At 43.9% G+C, this 22,893-nt stretch overlaps 2 protein-coding genes and 1 long non-coding RNA gene across 6 annotated transcripts; 2 read left to right on the top strand and 1 right to left on the bottom strand.

Moving 5' to 3' along the window:
- The first annotated feature begins 16 nt into the window (after positions 1–16).
- Positions 17–6,147, top strand: scaf11 (SR-related CTD-associated factor 11). 4 transcript variants are annotated; one of them, XM_037243620.1, is made up of 14 exons: positions 17–225; positions 884–1,073; positions 1,151–1,228; positions 1,318–1,397; positions 1,474–1,532; positions 1,602–1,639; positions 1,716–1,786; positions 1,903–2,022; positions 2,140–2,234; positions 2,614–4,524; positions 4,624–4,955; positions 5,026–5,178; positions 5,259–5,378; positions 5,444–6,147. In XM_037243620.1, the coding sequence occupies exons 2-14, from the start codon at positions 909–911 to the stop codon at positions 5,537–5,539; spliced, it is 3,318 nt and encodes a 1,105-aa protein (XP_037099515.1). In that variant the 5' UTR covers positions 17–225; positions 884–908; the 3' UTR covers positions 5,540–6,147. The 4 variants fall into 4 exon arrangements, with proteins under 4 accessions (XP_037099515.1, XP_037099516.1, XP_037099513.1 ...); XM_037243621.1 differs by having other exon boundaries at positions 1,145–1,228; positions 5,268–5,378; XM_037243618.1 differs by having other exon boundaries at positions 1,145–1,228.
- Positions 6,148–6,551: 404 nt separating this feature from the next.
- slc38a2 (solute carrier family 38 member 2) lies at positions 6,552–14,470 on the bottom strand. The gene is made up of 16 exons (XM_037243626.1): positions 14,130–14,470; positions 13,166–13,273; positions 13,002–13,083; positions 12,797–12,912; positions 11,565–11,638; positions 11,389–11,481; positions 11,103–11,175; positions 10,697–10,779; positions 10,550–10,608; positions 10,274–10,438; positions 10,121–10,200; positions 9,903–10,003; positions 8,658–8,782; positions 8,441–8,582; positions 8,111–8,208; positions 6,552–8,032 (listed from the first exon to the last, which is right to left on the bottom strand). The coding sequence occupies exons 2-16, from the start codon at positions 13,270–13,272 to the stop codon at positions 7,922–7,924; spliced, it is 1,509 nt and encodes a 502-aa protein (XP_037099521.1). The 5' UTR covers position 13,273; positions 14,130–14,470; the 3' UTR covers positions 6,552–7,921.
- A 643-nt stretch (positions 14,471–15,113) lies between these two features.
- On the top strand, positions 15,114–21,350 carry LOC119117391. The gene is made up of 3 exons (XR_005096509.1): positions 15,114–15,347; positions 18,782–18,865; positions 20,414–21,350. It is a non-coding gene; the product is annotated as an uncharacterized LOC119117391 (long non-coding RNA).
- Positions 21,351–22,893: the final 1,543 nt, after the last annotated feature.

Genomic DNA, 22,893 nt, shown 5'->3' with positions numbered 1-22,893 from the left:
TCCAGTTGGGGGAGCTCTCTTCGTGAAAAACTTCGGACCGCACCGCGAGACATGTGGCCGAGATTTTGTGAAATCTCTGCTTGCTTTTTAGCCTCAAACAACAAGTAGCAAATTCAACGAATAGCTTAGCGATTCGTTAGCATTTGTTTGGGGGAGAAATAAAAACAAGTTTGCACCGAGGAAGCGTTTCGGTGCGTCAAAACAAGGCACGGGGGCACTTTAGAGGTGAGTAAGCCACTGTGGCTTCTTTGCTAATTAGCCTCTCGTGTTAGCTTCTTATAACGACGTAAGCAGATGTTGTGTTGTTATCCCAAAGCGGCTAGTTAGCTCGAGGAGATAAACTTAAGATAAGATCGCTACTAGCCACCTAGCTAACCAACGACCTTCACTGTATTAAGAGCGGCTAATAATAACTGCGATTTAGCCTGGAGTTGCTAACTGTGCTAATAGCCATGAAGCTATTTGGTAGCTATTTTTGGTTTCGCTTAGCATTAGCTCATTTGCTAACCAATAAGAACCAAGTATGTGGTCATTTCTACATTGGCATTGAAATAAAACGTTCGTTAAGATGAACTGTAATGTTAATTTTAAGTGTATTAATAGCGGAACAAACGCCTGCTTATTAGTTTTACATTGTTGCCATAGAAGCCTCATTGATGTGATCAAGATTAGTAATTTGAGTTCTGCTGTATTGTTATCAACTTCAACAAATATGTTTGTGTGCAATGGACTATTTCAACTCAACTTTTCCATGAAAAAAATTATTTATTAGACTCGTGTACATTACATAAATCTATTATGGCGGCAGTTCATTTCGAGATCAATTGGAGTCATGCCATAATAAATATAGACTGATAAATTACTCTTGTGTTTCTCCTAGCAGGGATTTGGACAGCCCAGGGCTGGACATGACTGGAACTGAAGGTGGTCAGGGGTCACCCCCTGATGGGAGCGACGGCGAGGAGGCCGAGCGATGTCCTATCTGCTTAGGCGTCCCGGCCGGAGGAGAGGTTGCCATGCCGGACAGCTGCTGTCATGTCTTCTGCCTTGGATGCCTCCTCACTTGGGCGGAGGTGATGTTCAACAACGTTACGGTGTGCCTTGTGCTTGCCATTCATATTTATTTTCATCGTATTCCCATCAGTTGCAGATGGTCCCTTCTTGTCCAGTGGACAGACGGCCATTCAGGAATGTTTACAGATGGGATGGAAACATGCGCTGTGTGCAGGTTTGTTTATTTATAATTGACACCGCATTTACTCCATCCTTTTATTTTGCTTACAAAGCTAATATTGGTCATTTGTGGTTTTTTTCAAGGTTCCAGTGAGGCGGCAAGTCGTTGAACCTGAAGCTGAGAGTTGCGTCTGTAGAAATCGCGGACATAAATTGTGTCTCAAGTGAGTATTATTTTTAATCTCATTAAGCGAAATCATTTTAGTTGGAAGTTGATTTTTTTTTTTTTTCCAATTCCAGAAGCAAACTCAGAAAAAGATCCAGACAGCAAAGGGCAGAGAAAACAAAAGGACGGAAATGTACGTATTTAAAGATTTATTTATTTTTTAATTATATATATCAATTTAATGTGTAAATTCCTCCGCCAGGTAATAATGACGACACATCTTCAGTAAGCTTAAAAAAGGTAGGTTCTTATGTCCCCCCCTTCTTTGCTACTAATTAATTTACCCCATTTTTAAACCGACCATCTTATTTTCCAGGTGAGAAGAGCAGAACACTATGCTTGGCCATCATCTCACTTTTTTTCATTAGCAACGTCAACACAGGACATGTAAGTCATGCTTCCATTATCATGACCTACATTCTGTATTCGAGTTCTCGACTTTAAGACGAGAATATTTTGACTTTAAAATATTAATGAATTGCGACCTGATCCTTCTCTTGCAGCACAGAGTCTTTGCTAGTGACCGAAGACGTATTGTGTGAAACTCAACAGTGCAAACGCCAGGTACAAGTGTGCCCGTGGTTCTCTCCTGCTGCACCCATTACCGCGAACGGAACGTCAAGGTAATCAAATCGAAGCCGTACTCATTTTATTATTATCGTCATTATAGACGTTAAATTCTGGGATTCAGAAAAGCCTCATCAGAGCTCGCTGATAATACCCTTTCCCTTTTCCTGCAGGTTCCTCCCTGCTGATAGCAACCGAAGTCCATTTACATTTGAACTTTGTTCATTTCCTATAACGTCCACGTCATCATTTGGGCCTGTGCATTTGGGTATGGCTGATCTTAAGAATACTTTTTTTTTTTTTTTTTTGCTTTGTGTTGGAAAAGAAAATGTCCAATGGTGCCTTTTCGAGATACGAATTGTTAAGTCCGTTTTTGCTTTTAAAAAAATGTCTAGACAATAATATAATGCCCACAGGCATATATTTTTTATTCTCTATAAAAAAAAAAAAAAAAGACTATGAACTTGAATTATACTGCCCCCTGGTGGACAAGATCTGCATACCAAGAGTTTTCGGAGGTTGAACGAGATAAATGGCTCTTGCGTTCATTTCAAACATTAGCATAGTCATGGAATAAATTGACATTATATCCGAAGGCACCATTGTTTCCCGATTTTCACGATTTCACACCGTTTTTATTCTTACAGTTTTCCAAGGTGTGGTCTGCGCCATTACCTCTCCTAAAGGAGGAGAAAAGCAAGTCGGGAGAGCTTCCAACTCCAACGCGCCCACCCAAAAAACTGAGTCCATAGCCTCCAGACCACCGGGACGTAACAGCAAAGCCCAGACGGAGTCTTCTGCGTGCGACCCGTCGTCGCCGCCACAGTCCAGTGCGTCCGACTCGGACTCGTCTGCCAGCCAGGGCTCCGAGCCTGGAATGACATCTCAGGTGCCAGCCAAAAGGAAGAGTAAACGGGTAACCAACCGAAAGGCCAGCGGGAAGAGGAAAAGCACCAGACAGAAGCAGTCGGCCAGCGAGGATGACGAGGATGGTGACAAGGAGGAGGCGAACGAAGAAGCGAAGCCCGAGGTGAACGACTCCGATCGGCCCTCTGATGCGGAACGAAGTCCTAACGCAGACCACACTGACGTTGATTCACTCGATGGGCAACAAGCTGCGGAATCTTTAAGCAGTAATGTGGAGGACGACGATGAAAAAGCACAACCTGACGACAACAGCCGCTTGTCCTGTTCTTTGGACTCGCCTCCAAAAAGCCCCGAGTCTGACTGCTCTGGCAAACCGAGCACACGAGCAGAGGAACCTACTGTCACGTCAATTTCAACAGCAGGCGATGAGAAGCTCACCACATGGCTGCCATCTGAACTCGAGAACACCCTGGAGAACCTCACGTCTCCCGATACTGACGTGATTGAGCAGGACTGTAAAATGGAGACCGATGAAGAAGGGTTGGAGAAAAGCAATGAGGATGATGGGGTGGCGCAGGGAGAAGCTCATGAAAGTCCCGCCTCCAAGCCTGCTGAACCCCCCGGAGAGAAGCTCGCTGACCAGGGAGCACAAGCGGATTCTCAAACACCTGAAATGGAAGCGCCTTTAATAGTTGAGGCAGTAAGTGACGGTCCATCCATGGACTGCGGTTCACCCAAGGGGGAGGCTGTTAGCGGTTCCGCAAAAGAGCACCCGCCTGCAGAAACCTCCGAGGACCAAGAGGAGCGAGATTCGAACCACGAAAGGAAAAACGGCAGACAGCGACGCTCCCGGTTCCACTCCCCGACCTCCTCCTGGTCGCCCAAGCAGGACGCCAGACTAGAGGCGTCCAGGCGGGAGCGGGCCGCCAGCCCGCCCTCCGGCCACTCCTCCCGAGCCCGCAGCAGAGAAAGAGACCGCCAGCGAGACAAGGAGAAGGACTACAGGAGGGAGCGTAGCCGCGAGAGGAAGAGGCGACGATCCAGGAGTCGCTCCAGATCCAAATCGCGCTCCCCATCCAGAACGAGGTCACACAGACGGGGGTACAGTCCCGAGCGGCCGCCGTCCAGGGATCAGTCTCCTCGGGGGAGAGAGCGAAGGGGCGGCTGGAGGGCGGGCAACGGCGGCGAGGGACGACGCTATCACGGTGGCGCCGCTCGCTTCGAGAACGGCGTCCCTTCAGAAACCTCACCCGAACGCCAAGGCTGGTCGGAGACTCCCGATTGGGTGACAGAAAAAACTCGTGAGGTTGAGAGCAGGAAGTGGGATCTCGGCGCCGGATCCCGCTGGGAAGATCGCGCGGCGAGGGGACGCGGCGGCGGCCGTGGAGGCGGCAACCGCGGCATCCACAACCAAGACGACGACAACCGTAGACCGCCACGGAACAGCTCAGGAATGGGCAACAATTCAGGGAACGACGCCTACAGCCGCTTTAATGAGAATCGCCCGGGTGGCCGCAGGAAGCAGGAAAGCGACGCCGGCGACTCCATGCTGGACCGCTCCGGCTGGTCGTCGGCGTCGAGCTGGGCGGTGCGTCGGACGCTTCCCGCTGATGTTCAGGATTATTATTCCAAGAGGGAAAGAGGAGGAGCGGGAGGATGGACTCGATCTGAAGAGGAGCAGCCTGCAACAGGTACTTTTGTGTTTAATATTGTGAGAAAAGTGGCAGACCACTAGATGGCAGCGTAGAGTTTCACACATACTGAGATGACTGTTAACTTTTTATTTGTAGATTCTGCAAAGAGTGAAGCGGCAGCTCCGACCGCACCGGGCAACACCCAGGCCACCGTGCTGACCCCCATGCCGCCGCCGCCTCCTCCGCCCCCGCAGCTCCATCATCACTTCCCCGCGCAAGGCCCCCGCGGCCCCCTCCCGGTCAGCTTGCAGCCCTCTGCGCCGTACGCCATGACCCCTCCCATCCCCGTGCACCTCCACCCCGCCGTGCCGCTGCTGCAGGCGCCCGCTGTCGGCGCCCAGGGGCTGCCGCCGCCTCCCCCGCCGCCCCCTCCCATGCAGCACGGGAGCCAGACGGCAGCGGCTCAACCCGATGGGCAAACATCACAGGTACCGTGAAGGCCTTTTGAATCAATCTCCGATTTGCCTAAATTGAGACAGCGCTATTCTTCTGACCTAGATGGCGAGCACCATGGGCGCTTTCCGAAAAGCGGGCCCGCTTCCCGCTCCGACCAAAGTTGGCCACCAAGCCGCCAGCCAGGCGCAACCTTCGTCGACGACGCAGCCGGCTCAGCATCACAAGGCTCAAGCTGACAGCTCCAAAAAAGAAAAGGTGATTTGACATCCCCCTTTTGTGTTGAGGATTATTCTCGGGCGTGGATTTCTCTTAACGCCATTGCGTTTTTGCTTAAGAAACAACAGATCCAAGAGAAAGCCATCAATGAAGTGAGGACGGCCATGAAACCTTATTACCAAAAGAAGGAAATCACAAAGGAGGAGTACAAGGAGATCGTCCGCAAAGCAGTCGAGAAGGTAACGTGGTGTTGCCGCCGATGTTAATTGGATCTCATTTCCTATTTCTTGTTTCCTTTCCACAGGTGTGTCACAGCAAGAGCGGCGAGGTGAACTCAAGCAAGGTGGCCAACCTGGTCAAGGCCTACGTGGACAAATACAAGCACGCGCGCAAAAAATAAATTTGCACCTCACAAGACTCTCAAGTGCAATTTCCTCCCGTTGGAATTTTCCTCGACTACGACAAGAGAGCCATGATTTCCTTTTTTTGATATCTCTATCTTTTATTGAGCTATATAGATTTTTTTTCTATAGATTTTCATATTTTGTTAGAAAAAAAAAAAAGAGACCCAATCAGAAGTTGTAATGCAAGAGCCCTTTATTTTCCATAGACTCTGACCTGCAGAACTACTGTAAGGGGAGCAGGGTGGTGCGTTGGGGGGTGGGGTGGGGGTTTTAATACGGAAATAATAATGCAATATAATGTCTGCGACTATTATCGAGAGAATCTTCTGGATGGTTCAATGGAATTTCCCGTCATGGAATTCCTCAGCCTATCAAAATATGTTCTTTTAAAAAAAAAGTCTATAATATTTCAGATTGAAAGATTAGTCCCTGATGTTATGATTATGACTATGATTGGTTGTGGCAGGATAGCCAATCGGATGTCCCGGGAACGGACAAATCAGGTGAAATTAACCCGGCCCGAATGTGTGAATGAATGTTCATGCACTAAAGTGAACTGTGCAAAGTGTCCAGAGAGTAGTGAAATAAAGTAGCTGCTTCCTGATTGGCTGTGATTTTCATTCCATTGATTTTAAGCTTGTGTAATATTCAATGCATTTTAAAAACATTTCAAAAATGGAAGAACATTTAATAGTTCTGCTTGTAATGCCCCAAATTATTTTTGAATTGAATGCTGGAATAGATTAATGGCTTTTCCATTTATTGATTTAAACTTGTTTGCCAAGGCACCATTGTAAGCGTGCGTTTTGACCACTAGGTGGCAACATTGCACCCAAAAACATTTAACGGCGGTCTAAATAGGCTGTTTTCATTCTTATAGGAAATATATATTTATGATGCTATATATGCAATTTTTTAAAGATTTTTATTTGATCAAGTGTGATATTATGAGCTGTTATAAAATTACTAATGCAAAGCAAAAACAAAACACACCAACAAGCCTTGGTTTAGAGTAATTTTGAATTTAATTGGACATTAATTACAGGATATACACGGTGTTTCATTGAAACAAGAATGTAACACTGGTGGGCAAAGCCCTCTTTGCCCCTGAGGCCCACAGATGGTTGACAAGACTCCAACCGGGGAGGACTTGGGGGTAGCGTGGGGTGGAGGGGTCAGAAAGGGGCACAAGGCGGCTTTTACTTTCTCAGTGGCCTCGACATGTAACAGAATTTCCACAAAATCAACAGTGGGACATTTTCAGTCAGTTTAGATGGATGAACAGTTGAAGCTTTGTGTGTGCTGGAGAAATTCATGACAAATTTCTCAGCGTGGGTTTTGTTGTTTGACAGCTCCAATGCATCGTTAAAAAAAAAAAGAGGGTGTGAGGGACTTATATACATACAGTTGAACTCAATAGATATATGTACATATATATACAGATACAATATCATATAAATATAGTAAAATAGTTAAAATTACATTGATTTCACTGTCTTCCATAAATAGATGTTGGACAGCAACGGTTTGTTGTTGAGTAAGTTTCGGAAGCGCTGCCGAGACTTTTTTTTTTTTTTGTAGTATGTTTGCTTGCCGGCGTAATATTTTTCTTTTGCAAGTTTGACAGCCGTTTTTACGACCACTGTACGTGGTCAAATTCCAAGTATTCCCCAGAAAGAAAAAAATATTAGTTTTGACCTCCTCTCCTCAGACATGTGTGGAATACTCCAACACCAGCAGGTTTTTAAAGAGGAGGTTTTTTTTCAGTTCAGTGAGTTGCTCTGCAGCTCCCAGTGTTGTTATGCTATAAAAAGGCAGGTTTTGTTGTCTTTTGCTGTTTTTGTGTGCAAGGAAAGGTCAAAGGCCCTCGTTCGTGTATGGAAACAAGTCTGGGTTTTCCGACAGTGTGCTGGACAATAAGTGCTTTTCAGTACAGTATGCAAACACGCTTAACGGAAGTGGGGGGGGGTCTACGCTTGGCAACAATAAAGTTCCAACGAGTCTGGTTCGCACCGTTTTGTCAGCAGGACTTGTCGCGTGAAGTCGCAGCCGCACTCGAGCAAAAAAAGAAAACCGTACCTGAGTGTCAGCTGCTAATTGTTTTTTTTTTTAGTTTGTTTTCAGTTCTCCCAATGACCTCAAACTAATTGCATTGAGGCATGTTAAAAAAAAAAAAATCAGCTGTACCAGAACAAAAATATTAACAGTAAAAGACAAAGTTATATGTTTTAAAAAAAAAAAAAAAGCAAGGAGGGGAACAAAAACTGTACAAATCCGGGTATACATTCTCTTGGAATGGCGTCTGTTTCTCAGTCAAAGCCAAGCATCGAAAGTCTGTTTCAAATTTTGATCTTCGTTAGTTTAGTGACCTCGATTCTTCAGTGTCCGTCGGGGTGCTCTTCCTTAGTGGCGTTGTGGACCCAGTCGAGGATGATGAGGCTCATGCTGCCGATCATGACCACAAAACCACACAGCAGGAAGGCGGTGGCCTGGAAAAGAAAAAATTCCAGTTGAGCTTGTTTGCACTTGCATACAGAGGAACAAGGAAGGCAGTTTTGTAAACCTACCCCGATCTTTTGCACGGATCTCATAGACTCCTTCTTGACTAGTTTGATGTAGAAAGCCGAGGGCAAGATGAAGATGAGCATGGCGGCGGCAGATGCACCTGCGTAAGCAAGAATACCGAAATTAAGTACAAATATTTTCATAATGAAATCCTTTTTTGCGTGATTTAAAAACAAAATAATCCAAAATTGCTACTCATTAAACAAATAAAACGTGGTTGCATAAGTGTACGCACCCACTTACAATCAGAATTAACCAAACACAAGACGTTAAAGTCAATTTTAGCTCAAATCTAGAGATCATTGAGTTTTATAAAGTGGAAAGAAACTCACCGATAAAGCCGAAAATATCCCTAATGGTGGGCACGAAGATAACCAAGATGTTAGTGCCGATCAGCAGGACCATGGTTATGATGGTATGGCGGATCCAGCTGAACTTAGATGCGCACAGGAACTGATTGATGGAGGTACGGATCTGCAAGAAGATTAAATGTGTTCACAGGGATCCAAAACTGGGCAATAGGCTTAATTTTTTTGAAATGATACTTACAGGGAAGAGGACCACGGGTACAGTGAGGGTGACGGCGGTGAGGACAGCCAAGCGAACAATCAGCAGGAGCACGTCAAAGTTGTAGACCTTTGAATAGGTGTGCAGCAGCTCGGGCTCCACGTGGACTGCAAATGAAATCAATGATTACTCACTAATAGAATACTGTACTTTGTTTCGAGGTGTGCCGTGAGATTTTTCTCAATCAAATATTTCCAATGAATTAAGAAACACTCTAGTACATGCTGTGACACCTCAGAAATAGTTCCACAAAAAATCCTCACACACTCGTCTATCTTGTACAACTAGTTTGAGCACATAAATGCTATCTTTTGTTGAACACAAATAGTACTGAGATACATCAGGTGGCCTTTTTCACATTGTTGCATAACTCTTAATCTGAGAATTTAGTTTCACTGCCCATACTTGTTTTATTTAATTTGGATTGACGTAGATACTCCCCTTAAACTTTGGATATTTCATATTTGGGACGTTGACAAAAAGTACATCATGTTCTAATTCACTTTACCCAATAAGACTAGTAAAGATACTCGTGTCTAGCCATTTAAAGGTTATTTCTAACTTTTAAACGATGTCAAGTGGCGATTGCAAAATGTACGGCTGAAACTACAAGTCCCATAATGCACCGCGGAGGCTACCCCGAGTGTGGCGGGCAGCTTCGAGGCTCCTCACTTTGGTGAGTAAAACACAAATTTTCATTTACGGAGCGCGTTTAATTCGGGTTTAGGAAGTAATTATGAAAGAATGGAGAATTAAGAAAGTCGTGGTATGTGTTTTTTTTTAATTGAAATTATGTCTTTGTCGAAAAACGTCGATTAGTTAGCTCATTAGCATATTAGCTAATCTAATTTACGTCGACGGTATACTTGAAAGAACTAATAATGTATTAATGTGGTCATTAATGAATAGCAAATATGTAATACAGACTAGTCTATATTAACTAAAAATACAGTTCTTGACGTTTTGCCGTATTTTTACACACTACATTCGACCCGCTGTTTAATTAGTTTGTGACAAAGTTGACAAACATCATATTAAACTATTAATTTCGTAGTTTGCTAAATTATCTGTGTCTCAAGAGCTGTGTTGCATCAAAGATTATAAATTTTATAACCAAATCAAATCTGAGTTTTTTTTTTATATACATTGAAGAAGTGTAATTACTGCCTGTTCAAATCAAATTCCTTCTAAATTATTTAAACTGTTCACAATATTGTAGCAACTTACTGTTGAAGGTCAGGTATCCAAAGAGGGCTGCCAAGAGGTACATGATGAACATAGCCAAGAAGGACACATTGGCAACTCCTTGCATCCTTCTGTGGGAACGGCTGTACAGACGGGAGGGAAAAGTTCATGTTTAAAACAATATTTGATAAGAAGAACAGACCGACCTGTGTCGTCGGATAAGAGAGCAGCTGCGAAATTTCGATGTGGAAGAAACTTACTCTTTTAGCTCCTCATACATGGGCAGGATAGCCGGGTGGCACACGAAGGCGAAGGTCAGGATGGGAACAGCGTAGACAGTCTAAGGAGGGGAGGATATTAGAAAATTCCAGTCTACAATGTTAAAGTTAATTCCCATGTTTTTCATTTTGTACCTGAGAGTTGAAGACAAAGTACTTGGGCGTGCAGGCCTCACTGTAGTCCACGGCGGTAGTGTTGTTGGGGGACACAGTGGCGTTGAGAAGTTTACTGACTGTCTCGTTCTCAGCGTGGTGAGCTCCAGGAAGCGGGCACGGGATCTGGAACTTCTTGATGATCACCTGAAGGAACAAATCATCACGTTAGGTATGATTTATGTGTAAATGTTCATAATGCGTGAGTGATGACAATAAATCATTTTTATTTTGGGGATATTCCAGCGGACGACTCACCACAATGAGAAAGAAGACCATGCAGAGGAGCGACAGGCCGCTGGTGTAGCCAAGGTAACCTAATGAAAGGAAGCACATGGTCTATAAAAATAAAAAACAACTGGTATGTTTTTTTTTTTTAAGAATTAGTTTGGTAATTGTACCTACCTAAGTTTCTGAGCAGCGAGAGGGGCAGAATAATGAAGAGTGACACAAGCAATACCAGGTAGTCTCCGTTAGTGTACCATTCACTGAAAAAAAAAAGAAAAAAACATTAATCACCATTTCTATTCCGATATTATATTGAGACTTTTTTTTTTTTAGTGTTGTATCTCTTGCATGTATTTTTTTCTTTTAACCGATTCAACTTCCTGCTGCTTTCTTTAGTGCTTAAAAATTGCTTTACAATTAATTTCGCTCATATTTCTCGACGGACTAGCTGACACGTATACACACGCCCTTGTTTCCATACGGCAGCAGCCGCAGACGACTAAAAGGACTCTTTGAAAGATTCCGTCTCCCCCTGCCACTTAACCATATGCCAACGTTTTAAAAATAAAAAAAAAGTACTCACTCATTGCTTCCCGTAAAAGCTTCAATGACAATGGGCAGCTCGTACTTGACGATGTAGAGGTAGCTTGACATGGCTGAAAGGACAAAAGTTTTTTTTTTTGTTAGTTTAGCCTACATTGAAAGGATTGCTTGACGTATTTAGCGTGCGCAAATATTTGCCACATTGACTTTCCTGTGGAATTGGCGTATGCTTGCAGAGTGACTCAAGTTATTACTGGAAGTTACTCCCCCCCACTTTTCCAAATCCGTTTCCACGCTCAAGACAGTGATTCGACCGGAATGCTCACCTCCGATGTTCTGCATGGTAATGGAGCAGGAAGCAGCCAGCTTCCCGGGCATCCCGAAGGCTTTGTGGCCCAACTGCTCGTACACCAACGCACCTTGATAGGGAATCGGAAAAGGGGTGGAGTTCAAAACCCGGTCAGGATCAAATGTTTGGATCGGCAACTGCCGACAAACTCACCTCCTTCATTGGCTGTCTTCAGCAGCAAATGCACCGAATACAAAGAGCAGATGGCAACAGCCACGAGGAGGATGCTGTAAATAGAAATTAAGTATGTTTTGGTAAAAATAACTTTTGTCCTTTTATATTCTTTCGACTACCAATGGAGTGAGTGAGTCATATTAGCGAGTCGCGTCGCAAAAGTCTTCCCTTAGTGGAATCCTCTTAGGACTCTTCATGTGTCACGGGAGTATTATTAGGATATGGAAATTAATCTGCAGGTCACTTGAGAGGCTTCCCAATGGGATGTGACCATCTTTAGATTGGCTGTAAACCTTCTAGTAAATTTCCATGGGACATTGATGCAAAATGGATGGCTCTCATTGCCTGCAGTAAAAAAATCGACAAACTGTCACACTCGTTTTGTAACACTTGAGGCTCCCTCTAGCGGTTTGACAAAGAATAACCTAAGAACAGTTCAGTTGTATTCAACTTTTTAGTATATTTGCTTTGTAGAAGTTTGTTTTTAAACTTGTACTTGTGTTTTTTTTTTTTTATTCTATGTACAACGCATTTTAATGTAATTGTTTCCGATAATTAAGCACAGTGGCTTACAAATCTGACATGCCCAGCCAAGTTTTTTTTTAACACTTCCCATTGCTGTTGAATGCAGAAGTGTCTCCAAACCTCGTGGGCTGTAATGGCTTAAGTCGGATAGCTTTCTTTTTTTTTTAAGTTGGTACGATTTATAGTGAGTATAACAAGCCCTCTCTACTTTTTGCTAACTCATTCACCGTCGTCCCTCCCTGTTGAAATTTGGCATCTTTTTCCAAATTGAAACTTCCCTGAATTTTGCAATCCTATTTGTAGCCTCTGTTGTGTAGTACGCTTTATCCTATTGCATCAGCCACGCTTTTTGTAATCCCTGCTGGAGCACGCCCTGATAGCAATCTTGTCTTTACTCCCATTTATTCTCTCAACCGGATTACCACGGTTAAAGACGTGGCCACTCCCTTGTCTGCAAATTGACGGCCAACTGGCATGCGGCTTCTCCCTGTATGTTATTCTATGTAACGCAAAGATTATCGTGAGTGATATTTGTAAATGTTTGATTAAATAAGCTGGTGAGAAAGCACCTGCACTGAGCCGTGACCTTGACGGGTACATAGACTTTGCTACAAAAAAGAAAAAGAAAAGGGAACCCACGCTAAATGGGATTTGCTACTTTTTGACCGCAAATGTCATATACTCACACAAATAGCGCTATGCCAGTGTTGGCCATGGCGTAGGACAGACCCAAGATGCCACTTCCCATTATAGCGTTGCCCAGGTTGAAGACAGACATGCCAAAGGAGGCATTACCTTGGTGCTGTGGAAGAAAGAAAAAAAAAAAAGATCAAAATTAAAAAAAAATAAAAACATGGATTTCTACATTAAAGAGGCAGAAATGAGTCTTACATATTCTGTCTCATACTTCTTCTTGCCAGGGTTTTTATCCGGGAGGAAGTTTTCACTCTCTGGATCTAAATCCGCATATGGCCTTTAAAGTGCACAAAAAAAAAATAATATTTAGTTTCATTTACATCGATAGATGCATATGATTTATTTAAAGAGTTCCTCACTCATTCAGTGGGACCTTCCTCGGGCAGTCTGGGTAGTTGTACTCGTTGCTGTTGGTGCTGCTGTTGTCGTCTTCACGAGACAAACGGCTCATCTCGGTTTGTTTCATGCTGCGAGTTAAAGAAATGACTCATTTGATTCCGATCGTGTGCATCCCAACAGACTGGGAAATAATCAATAATACAGTGCGCCCGCTGGGTCATGTGACTTATCGGCCAAAGGAGGGGGGGAGGAAGAAGAGCGCGGGGGAGGGGGTGAAGGGGAGGGGGGGTGACGCACCGGCAGTGGAAAAATACCAGATTCCACCCGACATCACCTCAGCCCGCTCAATGACATAAAAAACCGCAGTGTAGATTTTGCGCAAAATTATTTGATAGCGTTTACCCCCCCAAAAAAATTAGGGTGTGTCTAAGACGTTCAAGCACAAATTACAACGTGGCGCCTAAAACCTATGAAGTAAATTTAAAAAAAATGTAAAAAAATTGTATATTTAGTTTCTAAAGTACACGTATGCACGTCCCACCCATGTTGGCCACAAATTGTGTGGGCAGATCATTTTAATCACATTATGTGTAATGAGCGGCTTCAGTGGAAACAATGGCACGTGTTGTCCATTTATGGGCATGGCCCTCTTTTTTTTTTTTTTCAAACCTGATGCAACATCACACCCTGATTAGACCTTTTTGTTTTTTTATCATCCTAACATGTCACATATCATATAATACAAATGAAGTCATGCCTGCAGCGCGTCATCTTTCCAACACCGCAGCATCGCTGACGTCTTATTATTAATTCATTTGTTCCAAGGCTGACGCAGTAAAACATTCAAATGGAAAATTTTCACTCATTGAGCTATTTCAAAATGGATAAAAAAAATAAAGCATCAGTGAGCGTTATTTAAAAAAAAAAAAACAACATTTGAAATTCTCGAGCTGTTAAAAAAGCATGGCATGCCGGCATTCTTACCTTATGAGCAAATGTGGCTGTAAAATCCTTTCAAAAAAAAAATCCGCTGGATCTGATCGCAATGATCACAGAAAAAGAGCTGTCTGATCCTTGGAAATAAATTAATTAACAAAAAATGGGAGACTATAATTACAAAATGTGATAGACAACAAATATTTAAATATTTACGATGGGAAAACACAGTCTGTAAAAGTGAGGTTCTCTTGGGTCAAAAGCCGACCAAAATTACCCCCCCGAAATACGACGTGCACAGAAAAAGGACAAGTGCTCTAATAAAGCGAGGGATGGACTCACGCTTTATAAAGCATTGCATCAGCCGGCAAACTGGCTGCTCGAGAGGGGAGGAAGAGAAAAAGGAGGGGCGGTCCAAAGGAGGGGGGGGGAGAGTGGGAGGAGGCATTTTACGCACGGTGACGTCGGACTCTGTATACAAACAGAACACTCTGATCTGGGGGCACAGCCCTTTTGGAAAACGGCAGGAATGCTGCAGAGCATAACACGCAGCATTTACTGGTGTGTTGCAATCACGGGGAAAAGAACATTGTCATGCTGTTAAATGAGAATCAAAGTATTCAACATATTTTCGAATTTCATTGACATAACCAATAATAGTGATAGCCAATATTTGTTCATAAAGGTCTTTAAAAAAAAAGGGCTTTATATGGAATTCAATTTCCTTATTAAATGAGAATTAGGTCACCCCCCCTCCCTTACAAATAGATTACCCCCGAATTAAAGGTAAAAGGGTGACCCAAGAGGCCGGGATTCCTGTCAGTCCACGTTAAGCCCCCCAGATTGGCATTTCAAAGCAGACCTCCCACTCGGAAGCAGATTACACACAAACGCTGTCATGTGATCATCCTCATTCACTCATTCTTGAAGCTCAGGTATCTGGAAAACTTCCACTAGCTTATTATTAATGGAAAGCAAACCAAAAAAAATTTGGTTAATTATCAACCAGCAGTTCTGGTGAGCCGTAGTAAAACAATCATAAAAACGTGACGCTGTGAGATTCAAATTACCCGACTTCCTTTCACCAAAACTGCTAATTTCTTTTTTTGAACCAATTTGTCTCAAAACTCCAAAATTATCTTTTGATTTTCCAGGTCTTTTTCTCCACCGGCCCAGAGCGCTGCTATGAACTTTCCAGAACTGAAGAAGCCCCAAGAACGATGTCGAAATGATGACCCAATGACCTCTCCAGTGCAATTTCGCAACGTAAGTCTTTACTGAAACTACAACCAAACAGGAAACGTTTAGTTCCTCTCTCATCGAGTCGTCGTAGTAAATGATCAGATTCGTCCAAAACAGACAAATTCTCTCATTTTCTAACCCACAAATTGCTGCGTAACAGGCCTTTGTTTGGGACCTTATCTCCCCTCCGACCCAGTACAACTAAATCGGATCAAAAAAAAAAAAAGTAGAGCAGGGTAAAACCGGTACCTCTCACCTACATATCCCAACTCGCATGTATTGGGATGACTTCACCGATAGTGAAAGTAAAGTGAAAGTCAAAGAGGTCTCCGACCCGCGAAGACTAATAATGGGCTAATAATGCTGACATTTTTCTCCCTGGCCAAATTGATAAAGAAACGACCTCATGATTGTGCGAAAACCATGGCACAAAGAAATTCTCCACTTAAAATGTCCCAAAATTGGTGCAGTCCCACTCTTAAGTGTGAAAAAAATACCGTAGTGAGTGCTTGATTTTGATTGGACGCACCTCAGCAATTGTTTCACAACTGCGCTGACCTAATAAACATTTCCTCGAATATCATCTCTCGCTCCCACAAAGACCCCCCTCCTGCCTTCAGCGCAGATCACTTCAACCCCGCCACCCGACGCATTCTCCTCGGCTCGCGAGCCGAAAGGATTTCCTTGCTCTTCGACCTCAGTCACCCGGCCCCAACTGCGAGCGGATTTTCATTACAATCTAGACAGCGGAGGGTCTCATGATCACCTGGCTCGAGAGGTTGTCGGGTTCGTGATGCGGGCTGAAATAAGGGGAAAGGTTCTCGCGATAAATGAAGACGGAACATGTCGTGCGCCTTATAACTCGGTGTACCTTGGAAATGGAGAATTCCCAAAATAGACGGTGCTAATTTCTGTTTTGCCCGCATGTTTGACTCGTCTGTTTTTAGGTTCGACACCAGACCACGTGAAACACGCCAGCCATTTTTTTTTTTTTCTTGTATCCACGAGGGACACAAAGGAAGCTGGTGGGCATCAGACTGTAAAGCAAACAAGTGGGCCATAGAGGAAGTAGGTTATCTTTTGGAAACCTTGTCACGCCGCACCCACCCACCCCTCACGTACGCACACACCAAACGCTCCGATGATCCTGATCGGATGTGAATCCCAACGCCGGCTACGTAAACATTCATTAACCAAACACGCCGGCGTAACGTAGGTGAGAAAGCCGGCGGGGTTAAACAAGCATCACAGGATTAGCTGCCGTGTTTTCACCCGTCGCGAGTAAACTAACATGTTGACGTGCCCAATTTGCGGCATTTCTCATATTTACCGGAGTTTGTAAACTGAAAATAAAAGCCAAATCGTATCTCATCGTGGCGCCCAGCAGACGCACGGAAAATCTCGCCCAGCTTTCTCCGTGAGTTATTAAATGAGGCTTGCACTATGTCCGAAAAGTGCCAGAGCATCCCTTGATATGTGGGCATTACCTTAGTAATCCTCTTTGCGGTGGGAAAGTGGTTTAGCGGGCGCATTCTTCATGACAGGAGCACAAACGGGGAGGGGGGGGCCCCAGCGGGGCGACGGAGGCCGCCCGTCTCGTTCTGCGAAAAACTTTTCACCCGACATGGCCCTAGAGCCGCCCTGTGAACCTGTTGACTCCCCCGTTGGCCTCCGCCGTGGCGCTTTTTGTACAGTGGAGCTCAGACCAAGTCGGAGGGAGGAAAGAATTGGGTCAGAGGTCACACCGTTACAATGGCCGTATATTGCTTCCATTGCATTTTTTGGGGCGCAAAATAATTTTTTAAAATCTTTTTATTCCTGCCAAAATGACCCGTTAGTGACCTGTTAGATTTTGGATTATATCCAGGATTTTATGATTTGTTTCCGTTGTCGTATACGGCCATAAACTGCACCCAAAGTCATAAACACCAGTGAAGGAAATACTCCTCCGGCAGCGTCGCAGTCAATGAGCGTTATCTCGACAAGCCGCGAATATAAAAAGTCGAGACGGCGCCGATCGAATGCGAAAAAAGTCGTTTCTCCAAACAAAAATAACTCGAGAAAACGCGGTTGCACGAGTGTCCGCATCCCTCTTAGAAGTGGCGAGAAGGTTTTGGATGCAGTCGGTACGTCGGGGTGGTTAAGTTTACACTGCAGGGTAATGCTAGGGCATTGGAATTACACACACAGACACACACACACACACACACACCACTTAAAGACAGTGAGACTCGTGACTTGTTATTAGCCTGCAGGGATCCTCGTATCTGATGTGGCCGCTTCTCGTCCCTTCCCTATACTTGTTCTTTTCTGGCGTGTCAGTCACGTCTCTGCATCGAAAAAAAAGCTTCGTTTCTCTCGAGTGCCCGTGACAATCGTGTCAACTCAAATTCAACTGCATTGGATGATGTATCTCTCGTAGCTTCGTTGAAAATTCCGATTTTGAGTTGGCTCCGTTTCATAAACGTTTTGCATAATGGTGACAACATAAGGGCCCCCCCCTCTCAGAAAGGTTTGTTCTTAGAGATAAGCTTCCACATAACAGGCGAAGTCTGCCCCCCCCCGATAACGTCGCAAAAGACTTCCTGTCCACATTCGGCGGGTCTCTGCTCATCTCACTATATCACGATACGCCGATACAGGAAGTGTAGCAACATGGTTTCACGATGACGGTTTCCTGTTTGAACACAGATGGAGGTGAGAAGGATAGATGGTGGCTGGCTGATGGCGGGAAGAGGTGTTGCCATCATAACCAGTAGGGCGAATACCAGAAAAGCCAAAATATGTTCAGAATTTGCCTCGGTGTCAATTTAATAAACACATTATGAAACAAGACTACCACGCACATGCATACCTCAGAGATAAATGTCACGTGCGTCCCTGTTTTTTTTTTTTCCGCGTAACTGAGAAAGAACAAGATTAGATTTGAAGGCGGAGGAGTCGAGAGGAACAAAAAGGTTTCGCAATTGTGACTTAAATTGACACTTAAAGGAAACTTTGAACCTTTTTGACGCAACACCCGCTGAATATGAGACAAACGGAATTCTCCGTCATAATATTTGTGTATTTTTAAGCAGCCCTGCTGATATTATCACGATTAGCGTTATCGTTACGGTGGAGTCATCTGCCTCGCTGAGCCCGCAGACACGTTCTAGTTTTGGTTTTTTTGTACGCCAGGCATTCGACAAGCGAGACGGCACTTTTTGACCGATTGTTTTCGAGTGTGCACGCTAACTTGCCCTTCTTACGTACGCGCTTCGGAGACATCGTGGTCCCACTGGATATTATGCAATTTTCAGTACAAGTCCGACACTGTTATGCAATTTTTTTTCCTCACACTGACGCCAAAGCTGAACAGTATCCTTGCCTCAACACTAAACAATGAGCCACTGGAATTAAATATTCCTAAGAGTTCATTGATTGCTTAATAAGTCTTCTTTATTTTGACCTCTTTTCAGCTTGGCGTGAATGCATGGAAAATACATCCCGCCTTCTAAGAACCACATTTGACATCCTATTGAGAGTGGCGTGACCCACATAAGGTATTGTTGTGCTTTTGAGAAGCTCAAGTATGCATCAAGACAGTCTTGCAGGTTGCAACAAGTGTGACAAGAGTTCCTCAAATTTATTTCATGACCATCTGGGCTGACAAGAAGTCAGAAAGGCTCCAAATTTGAACGACTCTAATCAAATATGATTTTTTTTTTGCCTTGGTTTTGTTTGACATAAATAAATATTGCCTTGGTTTGACACAAATACAATTGAGTTGCCCTTTGCAAAAAAAAAAACAAAAAAACAAAATGGAGGACAGCATTTTAATTTGTCCTTAATAAACTTGATTGGCTAACAACATTCCAAGCCAGCATTTGCTCAATAAAAATATAATCCACTTACTGTCCAGCTTCCCATAAAATGTTTTTATATGTACTTATAGAAGCCCTTTATGATGTAATCTAAGGTAGCGAAGCCCCTCCCCCTTCACAGAGGACAAATTTCAGTTATTGGTAGTCTGGAATTAATAATCTATAATCATGTCAAGAAGACTTCAAATTGCTTTATTGATATATATTTTTTCAATAATTGTTTGTCAGGTATAGCGATTTTTATAAATATGTTTATCTGTGCTGTGTCACGATGACTGCCGGCAACCTTGCAGTTACGCAAGCCTGCAGCGCTCAGCATGTTCTGCTTGGCGTCTTTGCTTTCCCCAGCTCACCTTCACCTTGTTTGGAAACATTACGTGAACAAAGCATTGCGTTGGAGTGACTCGAAATCGAACCTGGCGGGTTACCATGGCGACCTGGCTTTTCTGATCGCGATTAACCGGAGTTAAGGCCAAAGAAATTTGGCTAATCTTGATTGTCTCGTTTGGTTCCTCAAAGACATGAAATAAAAAAAGTCGTTCCTTATTGCAACCCGCATTTGATTACTTGAAATTAATTTTCCTTACGGCGTAATCATACAAACCAAACCTGCTGACTACTAGCTTGACTCTCCTAATATGCACCCAGACGGGCCCCCGAGGGAGAAATTCTGTTGCAAATTCCCTTTGAGCTCATGGAATTAAGCATTCTTGTGTATACAGAACTGCAAGTCAGAATGTACAGAAGAAAGACTGTTCTCAGCCCAATCGACTCCCAATCGATCAAATCACCTTAGGGGGTGCATCGTGGTTCCAGCAGCTGAGTAAACACAAATTCAAAGTACAATTTTATTGCTGTTGACTTTAAAGCCAGACTGGAACGTATTTCCGTTTCGATTTTTATTATGAATTCCATCCCGATTTTATTTCGCCGACCCCACTCGTACAATAATGTACATATTTCCTCCCGGGTAATATCGAAATAACCTGGGTAAGCCTTTTTAAATGACAGTTTCAATCCCTGCTCTACATTTAGGAAAGCCCAACGATATTGTTTTGGAAAGGAGTCTGTTGTCCTGCCATTCATACAACCCACTGATTGCCCAATGGAGGATCCAAGAAAAACGAATTAAGCGAATTTTTGGCGACTTCTATTTCGACTGCTTTTCTGTGTACCTTCAGGTCGGCAAGTTTACCCCCTCACAGTAGAACGCTGTTTCTCTCACAGTGCCGACATGTTCCCCTTTGGTGTGCGGCTTGGCCGTTCCTCGCAGCGCCGGCGAGCGCCCCCCCTTCCAATCCCAGCCTCTGATCTCTGACACCCGCCAGCTGTCACGTATCTGAGAGGACGTGAGTCACTTTTGGGAACTGAATCTGAAGCGACTTCAGGTAGGGTCCAGCCAAAGTCATCTTGAGAAAACGCACACTCGTGTCATGTCCGTTGAGCATCAGATTACGCAACTGTTTATTGAGTCGGCCTTTTCAAACGAGGCCTTGACCGAAACATGGATAACACAAATGTCTTAGACACCTCGTACGTTCGCTCACGTCAAATGTCACGTAGCGCCGCATGAAACATACGTCACCTGGTCCTCCAATGACCAGCGAGATATTTGTCACCTTCCCGCACACACGTACGACTCTTTGCAGCCTTGCCGCGTCATGTGTCTCCCTTCACTGTATTAATACACGCAGGGAGATGCCAGCCAACCAAAAGCTTGCACCTTATGTCATCTCTCGCTCTCTCATACACAGACAACCACTTCGATCTATATTTTTCTTAACCATAAATCACTTTCTTGCTATGTCATGCTACTATTCAATGATGTTGACGTTTATGGGTGTGCTAACACAACAATGTTTTACCTGACTGGTTTTACACAAATCCTGCTTTGTCCTTTCTTGTGATAACTACTCATGATTCATCACATGATTCTATTGGTTATTGTATAGTACTCAGAACTGAATGTGTTCCTGGTAAGAGCAATTGTAAATAGCTTCTGGGCTCGTCCTTGAGGAGAGCTCCGATATCTGAATGTAGTAAGGAGGCGACTCGTTGACTCGTAGGCCCTCGAGGCAAAAAATGCAAACGGTGGTCGCTATTTATTCGGTTCATTTACGCCAGGGGTGTCAAATTCATTTTTTTCGCGGGCCGCAGCGTAGTCATAGCTTCTTTCGGAGGGCCATTACATCAACCTAAATAAATGTATGAGCACCTCATATTATATACAGTAAAAGCTACAAAACAAACTGACCAATAACTCGTTTTCAAATCAGACGAGTAAAAACTGGTCAAATATTTAAAAAAAAAAAGACAATTTACAATTCTAGTAATGACACACGAATTTGATGCACAATTTGTCTTTGCGGGCCACATAAAATGATGTGGCGGGCCGTACCTGGCCCCCGGGCCTTGAGTTTGCCACCTGTGATTTACGCCATTGGTCAAGATGAGTCAAGGTAAGGTATGTTGAAGAAATCACTTTGAAAATGGACCAGCTGAAGACTTCCACCCCAAGAAATGAAATACTGCCCGTCTTCAGGTAAGATGATATTGAGTTTTTCCTGATCTTTGACAGATAGACAGGTGGATCGCTAGCCTTTTATCTCAGTTACAGATATGAATTAATCATGCTACTCAGCATGTGTAGCGTTAGCTTAATTGTCTGTAATTCAACCCAACAAGTGTTTATTTAATGACTCAGCAATTTCATTGCGCTGTATTGAAATAAATAAATGACTACGAATCAACGTTTGGAAAATAGAAGGAGAAAAGGAAGAGTACATGAAATAATTCCGTTGAGCACAAAATGCATATTAATATCTGGAGGCCGACGCCGTCTCTATGTTTTGTAAGCAGATTTATGACTCAGCCCTGTGCTGGCATGTGACCCACATTTGCTGTTGAAGACGTTAATGACAAATCTCACCTTTAGTCTGTCCCGAAATGGACATAGGGGATATCAATTGATGTATAAACAAGGACATGCTCCATGAAGTCTGTACGGGCTAACATGATAGCGTTCCATTTTCCCTTTCTGTAGTTATGATGACCTGGGGTGCCCAGACTTTTGGCAATCGCATGTCCTAGTAAGTCAAGCTGACCCGCATTTGACCAGGCCGAGCAGCTGTCGCACGTGAAGCGGCCAAGAGTTTCAGAATATAGGTCATGTTCATTTAATATCTCCACCATGATTATTTAAGTGTTGGCATTGCCGCCACTGTGGCAACAGGTGCTGCTTGAGAACACTGTGTGGGCAAAATGTGAGGAGATTTTTGGGAGAGGTTCAGGGGGGCTGGGTGTGGCACCTTGCGTTGCAGAAGTCCTCAAAGATCTGACAAAGCATTGCCTTGAGAGCCTTCTGGAATTTTTGCTAGCTGGGTCATGTCGATGTTTGTAGAGGCCTAGTGTGCGCGTTGTTGTAGTTTCATATGTAGGCGTGGAGAGACTGTTGTGGTAGTTTATTTACGCCACCTTTATTCTCGTGTGAGCGTCAAATCACTATTTTTGCACAGTTTTCCAGGTAAGTCACTTTAGGTCGCAGCATACAGAGAATAAATGTACCTTGATTATTGTCGTGAATACGTACAAAGAGATCCCGGATTTTTTTTTGGCTGTGCTTTCTCACGCACATAAACGACCTTCTACTAATTGACATGTGCTCTGCGTGCTTGCCCTTGCTTATTTAGCCCGGTGTCATCTTGCAC

Source organism: Syngnathus acus, chromosome 23 (genome assembly GCF_901709675.1).
Source record: "Syngnathus acus chromosome 23, fSynAcu1.2, whole genome shotgun sequence".
In the NCBI taxonomy this organism is placed as follows: Eukaryota; Metazoa; Chordata; class Actinopteri; order Syngnathiformes; family Syngnathidae; genus Syngnathus; species Syngnathus acus.
This window is presented reverse-complemented; position numbering and strand designations above follow the sequence as displayed.

What these genes read in the sequence shown, in the direction of transcription:
- slc38a2 (XM_037243626.1), bottom strand. Translation starts at nt 13,272, where the DNA reads ATGAAACAAACCGAGATGAGCCGTTTGTCTCGTGAAGACGACAACAGC. An exon ending in TACCCGTGGTCCTCTTCCCT is followed by an intron (nt 8,583 to 8,657) that starts GTAAGTATCATT and finishes ATCTTCTTGCAG; the next exon opens with ATCCGTACCTCCATCAATCA. An exon ending in GGATATTTTCGGCTTTATCG is followed by an intron (nt 8,209 to 8,440) that starts GTGAGTTTCTTT and finishes TTGCTTACGCAG; the next exon opens with GTGCATCTGCCGCCGCCATG.
- scaf11 (XM_037243618.1), top strand. Translation starts at nt 909, where the DNA reads ATGACTGGAACTGAAGGTGGTCAGGGGTCACCCCCTGATGGGAGCGAC. An exon ending in GAAAACAAAAGGACGGAAAT is followed by an intron (nt 1,533 to 1,601) that starts GTACGTATTTAA and finishes TTCCTCCGCCAG; the next exon opens with GTAATAATGACGACACATCT. An exon ending in ACAGCTCCAAAAAAGAAAAG is followed by an intron (nt 5,179 to 5,258) that starts GTGATTTGACAT and finishes TTTTTGCTTAAG; the next exon opens with AAACAACAGATCCAAGAGAA.